The sequence below is a fragment of the Gracilinanus agilis genome, chromosome 2, assembly GCF_016433145.1.
Source record: "Gracilinanus agilis isolate LMUSP501 chromosome 2, AgileGrace, whole genome shotgun sequence".
Taxonomy (NCBI): domain Eukaryota; kingdom Metazoa; phylum Chordata; class Mammalia; order Didelphimorphia; family Didelphidae; genus Gracilinanus; species Gracilinanus agilis.
The window spans coordinates 165,374,827-165,384,641 of record NC_058131.1 but is presented as its reverse complement, the minus strand read 5'-3'; the positions used below and the strand labels follow the sequence as shown (position 1 = coordinate 165,384,641).

Genomic DNA, 9,815 nt, shown 5'->3' with positions numbered 1-9,815 from the left:
TATACAAGATGGTGCTTGAGTTGTGTCTTAAAGGAAAGAGAGGGTTTCTATGGAGCAAATGGAAGGATTTCAAGGTGGAGGAGACCTTAGAGACCTGATGATCCAATGACCTAGTCTAATTCCTTTATTTTAGAAGGGAGGGAGATGAAGCCTCAAAAATAAAGTGACTTAAATAAGGTCACATAATAATAGTAGAGCCAAGATTAAGAACCAGGTTTTCATTTAGTCTCATAGTGAGAAAAGAGTAATTGTACAACAGCGATGGCATTGAAAGAAATAACCAACCATTCTACACATGACAAATCTTCAGATAAAAAGTGACTGTCTCTCTTTCAGCGCTGATGGACGCTTTGAAGGCTCCCTGATGACCAAGGTCATAGTAAGACACAATGGAACCATTGTTTGGACTCCTCCATCTAGTTACAAAAGCTCCTGCACGATGGATGTGACATTTTTCCCATTTGACCGGCAGAACTGTTCAATGAAATTTGGTTCCTGGACTTATGATGGCACCATGGTTGACCTTGTTTTAATCGATGAGAATGTTGACAGGAAAGACTTCTTTGATAATGGAGAATGGGAAATACTCTATGCCAAAGGCATGAAAGGAAACAGAAGGGAGGGTTTGTATTCTTACCCTTACGTTACATATTCTTTTGTTCTGAGGCGTCTGCCTCTGTTCTATACCCTTTTCCTCATCGTCCCTTGTCTTGGATTGTCCTTCCTGACCATCCTTGTCTTTTATTTGCCTTCTGATGAAGGAGAAAAACTCTCTCTCTCCACATCAGTCCTAGTTTCCCTGACTGTTTTTCTCCTAGTGATTGAAGAAATCATCCCATCTTCTTCAAAGGTCATCCCCCTGATTGGGGAATATCTGCTGTTCATCATGATTTTTGTCACCCTGTCCATCATCATCACAGTCTTTGTTATCAATGTTCACCACCGTTCTTCTTCCACTTACCACCCTATGGCCCCTTGGGTAAAAAGATTGTTTCTCCAAAAGCTCCCGAAACTTCTCTGCATGAGAGGCCCCATTGATCGCTACCCCTTCCCAGATGTGGTGGAAAGCCAGCCAGAGGCTAAAGCAAAGATGCCAGCAAAGCAGAAACAGAAACAAATGAAGGATGGAGAAAAAATACTGGTAGCCTTTTTGGAAAAGGCTGCCGAGTCTATTAGGTACATCTCTAGGCATGTGAAGAAAGAACATTTCATCAACGAGGTGAGTGAACTCAGAAAACATAGAAGTCAGCATCAGCTAGGGTTATGATAATAATAGGTTAGGATAATAATAATTAGTAATATTAATAAATAGTCATCACAATCATTATAGCTAGCTTTTATATAGTACTTACTTTTTTTACTTTTACAATTTTATTTACAATTATTATTTTTGGAAATTTTTAAAATAATTTTTATCTCATTTATAATTTTTTATGATTATTTAGACAATTTTTAAAAACAATTTTTACCTTTATTTTTATCCTTTCAATGATTATCTCATTTGATCCTCACAACAACCCTGGGAGGTAGGTGTACTATGATCCCCATTTTATGGTTGAGTTAACTGAGGCAGACAGAGGTAAAGTAATTTGCCCAGGCACATAGTAGGTAAGTGTCTGAGGCCAGATATGGACTCATATCTTCTTGACTCCAGGACTGATCCTCTAGCCAATGTGCCAACTAAGTTCATCTAGTCTAGCTTATCTTTCTCACTTTATTTTTTTAGTGGATGAAAAACAGGATGGTATAGTGAATAGATCACAGGTCTTGCACAGTGGAGAGGTGGGATTCTGACCTGAATCCTGCCTTACTTTCTACTTGTGCAACCCAGGACAAAACATTTCTCTTCTCCAGGCCTCAGTTTCTTCATCTGTAAAATGAGGATGTTCACTTGATGATCTCTAAGGTCCTTTCTAGTCTAGCTCTAAGATCCTATGAAGAAACAGAGATGGACGGAATCGATAACTTGCCCCATGTCACACAAGTACTATAGGAAATTCTGGTGTTGGAATTAGACTCCAAGTCACCTTGTCGTAGAAAAGAAAATGCTGGTTCTCACCCAAAGAATTGCAGCTCAGACCCCTTCATCTCAAGGCATGAAAGTGTTTGTTCAAGGATGTTACAGACAGTGTAGCCAGGGTGATGGAAAAGCCAAAGCAGGATTTCAAGTTACTGGTTTTATTATGGGTCTGGGGCATTGTCCTCCTCCCATCCTGGGAATTCCCTGCCCTCCCACAGATTATTCCTCCCAGGGGTGTTCCAGGGTGGGTTCTGGGTGAAGGGGCAGGGAAGGAGTGCAAAGATCCCTAGTGTATCTGGGCAGTGTTGCTTCCCAGATCCTGTTTGCTGGACTTTCAAGGTGGTTTTGGGTGCTTTGGTGTCCTTTCCCAGCCTTGCAAACTTTTATCCAAAGGAATAAAATCTTAACATAGCTCAGGTGCTCCCCCACACCTCCAGGCTTGGCTTTTAAAGCTCTGATCCACTGGGAATATCTGGGAAAGCCCAGAGCGACATACTTTTCTGCCAACTAGTAAAAAACATAAAAGAAAAAGGATTTCAAAACTTCTAAGATTTTAAAGTACCATTTCTCCTTCTCCCCACTGCACATTTCTCATCAGCCTAATTCCACTTTCTACTACATTACTCTGCCTCATTTAGTCATTTATAAATAAGTCATTTGTAAAATGATTAATACTGGTTGGATTTGATCCGTAGCTGTGATTTCGCCAGTATACAAAAACTCCTTCTACAAATGCATCAAAGCAACTCCCCTGTGACTTGTATAGTCTTCAAGGATTGTCTGGGAGCAATAAGGAATCGCCCATGGTCATAGAGCTAATTTGTCAAAAGCAGAACTTGAACACGGATCTTCCTAGCCCAAAGCCAATCCTGTAGTCTTTATGGCACACTGCCTCTCAGTATGGGAAATTGCACAGATCCTAGATGAGGAAAAGGATTAACAGTTTGTTAATTCTTTACTCAATGAGTAAATGGCCATTCTTCACTGGTGTAATCTTTAGTCAAATTATTCTGATAATGAATGTGGTGGATATTCTAAAGTAAGAAGAAATGTCCTTGTCGCAAGTATTGCCAAATATCCTCTTAGGAGTCTGGGTAATTTGCTTCATTTTTACATCTTTTTTTTTTTTTTTCCTGGCATAGTAGATAGAATGTTGGGCTGAGAGTCAAGAAAACAAGAACCAAGAAAATTGGGTTCTAATCCCACCTCACACATTTACCATCTGTGTACCCATGAGCAATTCACTTAAACTCTCCAACCTTTCAATTTTTTGCTCACATAAAATGAGATTAATAATAAACCTAAGGGCAGTGAGGTAGCACAGTCCAGAGTCCTGGGTTCAAATTTGGCCTCAGACACTTCCTAGCTATGTGACGCTGGGCAAGTGATTAAACCCCTGCCTGGTCCTTGCTGCTCTTCTATCTTAGAATTGAAACCAAGAGAGAAAATAAAGGTCTAAAAAATATTAAAAATAATAAATGTGCCCCCCTCTACAGGGTTGTTATTATGAGGTTTAAATGGGATCTATAAAGTACTTTGCAAACATTAAAGGGCCATAACAGCGTTGACTAAGTTTTATTATTCCTGTTTTCTATTTACCTGAAGTGGTATTTTTTAAATAAGTAAACCCTAAAAATATATAAAATGGAGGCAAGAATTTTCAGGCTGAAGTTCACAAAGCACTATGAGAAAAGGTGAAAAGATGAAGGCTACATACTGCTTATTCTGATTGCCCTCTAGTCTATTTTCAAGTAATCTAATTTTATATTTTAAGTTGGTTATCCAAAGCCCTGGTGGTTTCTCATATTTCACAGGAAGACAACTTATTTCATCAATAGGATTTTCAAATAAAAACTCAAAAAGAGTCCAAGTTTTGAATTTTTTCATTCCATTGACATTATTTTGTTAACATATTTGGAAGAGCTTCTCACTAAGCCAGGAGAAAGTTCCAGCCTAAATGGAGTGAGTTCCATAAGACCCAAAGAATCATAACAACCCTGAGGTCATCTTTAACAAAACATTAATTTAATTAAACAAATAATTAAGTGCCCACTCTGTGTGAAACCCTGTGTTTCGTGCCATGGCCAGAGATGTGAAGAATGTCCTGGTGTTTGCCCTCAATGAATTTATATTTTCCTAGAGGGACACAAGATGTGCACAGATAAGTGTGGCTGAGAGAAGATAGAGTCTGATGGAAGCAAGGATAAGGGACGGATCCCAAGTTCTCATGGGAAATAAGAGGAGTAAGAGAATACTTTCAGCTTTCAGATAAAGTCTGCTCTGAAATGGAATCATATATTGCATTTGTTGCCTTTTTCTTTTTTTTTTAAATCCTTACTTTCTATTTTAGAATTGATACTAAGTATCAGTTCTGAGGCAGAAAAGGTAAGTACTAGGCAATGGGAATTAAGTAATTTGCCCAGGGCCACATAACTAGGAAAAGTCTGAGGCCAGATTTGAGCCCAGGACCTCCCATCTCTAGGTCTGACTTACCTAACTGCCCCCACGTCAACTTTTTCTCAAAGATTTCAAAGCTCCTCACTCATTCTATAGCATCTCTGGGTAATAGTCACTTTGCAAGATCAGTGATTTTCTTTGGTTTGACTCTCCTTTAACCAACACAAGTAGCAATTCCTTGAGGACTTCTCATCTTATATAATCTTTATGCTTCTTTTTTCCAAAAATCTTCCATTGAAGATCCAACCAGGGCACTTAAGGTCTTTTAGAGGCATTACTACCTCCTTTGCTGCTGCACCCCAAGAATTATGGGACCTTTCCATCTCACTTGTAGCTAAAACCTTCTGACTCTCCCATTAGAATGTAAGTTCCTAGAGAGCAGACATAGTAGTCCTTTCCTATTTGTGTCTTCTGAACAGTGATTTACACACAGGAAGTGCTTAATAAATGCTTTATTCATTTACACTTGTTTTTCTTTAAAATTTTCCACCCCACAGTCTTATTTGTAATGAGGATAAGCTAGAGGCCTTGCCAATAAGATCAGGAGTAAAACAAGGATGTCTGTTATCACCAATATTAAACATAGTATTAGAAATACTAGCAAGAGCAATAAGAAAAAAAAGAAAATGAAAGAGTCAGAATGAGCAAAGAGGTAAAGAGACTATCTCTGTTTGCAGATGACATGATATATCTGAAAAATACTAGAGAATCAACTAAAATATAAAATAAACTCATCAGCATTTTTATATATTACTAGCAAAGTCCTGCAAGAAGAGATAGAAAGAGATACTCCATTTAAAATAATTATAGATAGAATAAAATACTTGGGAATATATCTTCAAAAAAAACCTAGGAACCACACAAACATAATTATAAACACTTTTTATACAAATAAAGTCAGATATAAATAATTGAAGAAATATTCATTGCTAATTGAACAGAAGTTATAAGTAAAATGACAATCATACCTAACCTAATTTACTTATTCAATGCCATCCAAAACAAATTACCAAATATATATACAGTGCTTTCAGTTTTACAGAGTGTTTTCCTTCCAATGACTCTGGGAGCTAAGCTGAGAAGTTATCCACAGAATTATTGCTATTGTTGTATAGTCATTTCAGTCATGTTTAACTCTTCGAAACTTCCTTTGGGTATTTTTTTTTAAAGGTGATGAATTTATTTATTTTATTTTATTATTTTTTTAGTGTGTATTGGTTCCAAGGCAGAAGAATGGTAAGGACTGGGCAATGGGGGTCAAGTGACTTGCCCAAGGTCACACAGCTAGGAAGTGTCTGAGGCCGGGTTTGAACCTAGGACCTCCCATCTCTGGGCCTGGCTCTCAATCCACTGAGCCACCCAGCTGCGCCCCCTTTGGTATTTTTTTTTAACAGATAGTGGAGTGGTTTGCCATTTCTGCTCTAGCTCATTTTCCAGATGAGGAAACTGAGGCAAATAGAGTTAAGTGACTTGCCCAGGGTCACACAAATAAATGTCTGAAGCCAAATTTGAACTCAAGAAGATGAATTTTCCTGAAATCAGGCCCAGCTCTCTGTGCACTACATTTTCTAGCTGCAAAAGGAATATCTGTAAAAGTCCTTCATGAGCTAAAAAGATATAAATGATATAAAATGGCATATAAATTTAAATTAGTATTAGCCTTAAAATAAATGGAATACAGGACTTGGAACCAAAAAGTCCGGGGTTCAAATTCTGACTCATATTTACTAGCTGGGTGACAAGTAAAGGCAATTAATGTCTCTGCCCCACAGTTTCCTCTTCTATAAAATGGAAATGATAAAAATGCCTCACATGGTTGTTATGAAGATAATTTGAAATAATATATTTCAAGTAGCTATTCTCAGCAATACAGTGGTTTAAGACAATCCCAAAGACTCATGATGAAAAATGCCATCTGCTTCTAGAGAAAGAACTGATGGAATTTGAATGAAGACCAAAACATACTCTATTCCACTTTCTTCTGTTTTGTTTTGTTTTGTTTTTGGAGATCTCTTCCACAAAATAACTAATATGGAAAAATGTTTTACATGATTGGACATGTAAAGTCATATCAGATTGTTTACCATCTCAGGGCAGAGGGGAAGGGTAGCAGAGAGAAAGAATTTGGAACTCCAAAATTTATAAATGAATGTTAAAAATTGTTTCTACATGAAAATTGGGGAAAAGCAAAATATCTTCAAAATAATATATGTCAAATGTTTTGCAAACCAACCTTAAAAGCACAATCTAAATGCTAGCTGTTGTTATTTGGAATGTTTCCTTCCTTCCTTCTTTCCTTCCTTCCTTCCTTCTTTCCTTCCTTCCTTCCTTCCTTCCTTTCTTCCTTTCTTTCTTTCTTTCTTTCTTTCTTTCTTTCTTTCTTTCTTTCTTTCTTCCTTCCTTCCTTCCTCCCTCCCTTCCTCCTTTCCTTTCTTTTTCCTTTCTTTCAACACTGTTCTAAGCTAGTACAATAGAGTGTATGGAATATGAAAGCATAAACTTACAAACCATGATGGGAAATCCTTCCAACAACACAAATTTGTAACATACTCACAATCCATCTGTAGTTTAATATCTTTGAGAGTTTCCTTGAAGTCCCAAGTAAAGTCCCAACCTTCTATATAGTCCCAATCCCCTCCTTCATTCGAATGCCTTCCCACTGTTGGTACTTTATCCTGCATGCAACTTATTTGTTTAGTTGTTTGCTTGTTATCTCCCCATTAGACCTTGAGCATCCTGGTAGAAAGGACTAACTGTGCTTGGCTTTCTATGCATCCCCAGCACTTGGCACAGTGCTTGGCGCATAGTAGGTGCTTAATGGTTGTTGTCCTTTTAACTGGAAGAGGATCAAACTGGCCTCATCAAGTCAGCATCAGTGTTCAGTGTGTTCAACCGTGGCTGAGGAGACCAATATGAGCTTGGAAGACTCTCCCACAAGTTGGGCACAGAGAGTCCTTATGAACATTCAGGAAGGGGTTGTCTGTGATTTGTACATCTTACGTTTCTTCTTACTAAATGTTTACTGCCTGGGGACAGTGAGGTAGTGGACAGAGTGCCAAGCCTAGAGTCAGGAGGATTTGGGTTAAAATATGGTCTTTGACACTTTCTAGCTGGCATGACCCTGGCCAAGTCAATTAATCCAAATTACCCAGCCCTTGCCACTCTTCTGTCTTAGAACTGATACTTGGATAGAAGGTACAGGTTTAAAAGATATATATTGATTGAATTCAAGTTCAACATGGACTATCTTATCATTCTACTTCTTATTACAAACAGAAGAATTATAAATCTGAAATTTACCATTATGCATCCTTTAATGAAGTCAGGCGAGTTACTTAGTGTCTTTGCTCTACTAAAATGTCATTTTTTTCTTTTGCAGGTAGTACAGGACTGGAAGTTTGTAGCTCAAGTCCTTGACCGTATCTTCCTCTGGCTATTTCTGTTGGTATCGATAACGGGTTCCGTCCTGATATTTACTCCTGCTTTGCAGATGTGGCTCAGCAGTTACCACTAGACCTCACTTCTTGCAATGGTTTCAATAATGCCCTAAAGATGATGCTGTCTCTTACAATCAATATTTAATCAGCACACATTCAGGAGCAGAATGAGCATGCTTATGAAAATGGCCCTGACTTAGAATAAATTCCTGCCCAGGAGAGGAGCTTCCTAAAAATGGGTTTACCAATAAATGTTTTTATATTCTCAAGTACCCAATAGAGTAAAATGAGCATAGCATTACAGACCACCAAAGAAGGCTTCCAGGTGAGGCTACTCAGCTCCTTTCCTCATTTGGAGGTTGAATAATCAGGATAAGATATTTAGATGATTGGGGTTGGGTTTATGCTTTGTTAACCTTGTCTCAGAAGTTACCAAACATCAGTCTTGTTCTGGTATGGATGTTTCTTTATAATTAATCCCATCCGACCATCCTTGGTGAAGTCTGGAGGTCTTTTGTGCATTCTATCAGATAACTAGATGGGACAAGAAGTCTCCCATCTAGGGGAAACCCCCTTCAAAATATCATCTCTCACATCCCAGCATATTCTGTTTTTGAATAACGTACAGAATAAGAGTCTGTCTATTTATATTTCACTATTCTGTAGCTCCCTCTCTTTAACTTCTAGTTACTTTTTCTGGGGAGCGAATGTTTTCTCCCAAACTTATAGCATATAAATTCTATCCCTTTTCTCCACATCACACAGGTAGAACATGGCACAAAATGAAACTTGAACCCACATCTCTAAATCCAGTGCTCTTTCTATTGCGCCACAAAAAGCTCTCAAAAGGAATTCCTACAGAAGTTTTAAAAATGCTTTGAGCAGGGCAACTAGTTAGCTCAGTGGATAGACAGCCAGACCTGGATATGGGAAATCTTGTGCTCAAATCTGGCCTCGGACACTTCCTAGTTGTGTGACCCTGGGCAAGTCATTTAAGCCCCATTGCCTACCTCTTAACACTCTTCTGCTTTGGAACCAATACTTATTACCAAGGGAAGGGAAGGGTTTTAAAAAATGCTTTGAGGACTACTGGCACCTGTTAGAATACGTGGACAACTTCCAAAGGAAAGACAAAGTTGTTTAGACTCAAGTGAGTCTAAAGTCAAGTATCCTTGAAAAAGAATTTACTTCATTTATTAGTTGTGTAATAGATTTTAATATGATCTGTATGTCTGTAGTTCTGGATAATTTTTTCTCTTTTAATTTGCCTGTAAACAGTTTGAATAGAGTTGATATTAAAGCTCTCAAAGAGGCTTGGTTAGTATTAACAATGGCAATGGATTGAAAACTTTGATCAGACAAAAGGATGGTGAAGATGATGCTGACTTAGTCAAAAGTTACAATCACAAAAAATGATAGACCCAATAAGGAGATTTAGATCTATGAAAATGAGTCCTGGAAGAGCCATGAAAGGTAATAAAAATCTTTTAAATACTAACACTCAAAATTGTTTTATATAAAACATATACACAAACTCTATACTGGGTACCCAAGAAATCTAGGGAGACACTACAGAGGAATCTTGACTTGAAGAGTTTTTTTCTGTTACTTTAAATTTTCTTGAGCATTTTTTCTATAAAATTCATTCTGAGCAAGACATCAATCTCTCCATGACTTAGTAGATAGTCTTGGAAAGTTACTGAGACCAAAATAAAAAATCATCACCCACAACCAGTCTGGTGATAAGCCTCTCAGAACTGAGCTAGGATGGTCTTTGGCAGATAGAGCCACGTTCCCCTGGGCCTATCTTGGAAGATTTTCCAGTTTGGTAGGACTTGCCAAAATTGGTACTCTCCTTTGAGAGCCTGAGGTCGTCCACAGCCCTCAGGAAGACTTGAAAT

At 38.0% G+C, this 9,815-nt stretch overlaps 1 protein-coding gene across 1 annotated transcript; it reads left to right on the top strand.

The window, feature by feature from the left end:
- Positions 1 to 343: 343 nt before the first annotated feature.
- Positions 344 to 7,991, top strand: CHRNB3 (cholinergic receptor nicotinic beta 3 subunit). Its single transcript, XM_044659531.1, has 3 exons — positions 344 to 1,057; positions 1,106 to 1,219; positions 7,857 to 7,991. The coding sequence occupies exons 1-3, from the start codon at positions 365 to 367 to the stop codon at positions 7,989 to 7,991; spliced, it is 942 nt and encodes a 313-aa protein (XP_044515466.1). The 5' UTR covers positions 344 to 364.
- The last annotated feature ends 1,824 nt before the right edge of the window (positions 7,992 to 9,815 follow it).

Coding starts and splice junctions, on each gene's coding strand:
- CHRNB3 (XM_044659531.1), top strand. CDS start 365: ATGACCAAGGTCATAGTAAGACACAATGGAACCATTGTTTGGACTCCT. Junction 1,058..1,105: donor ATCGCTACCCCTTCCCAGAT/GTGGTGGAAAGC, acceptor CCAGCAAAGCAG/AAACAGAAACAAATGAAGGA. Junction 1,220..7,856: donor AAGAACATTTCATCAACGAG/GTGAGTGAACTC, acceptor TTTCTTTTGCAG/GTAGTACAGGACTGGAAGTT.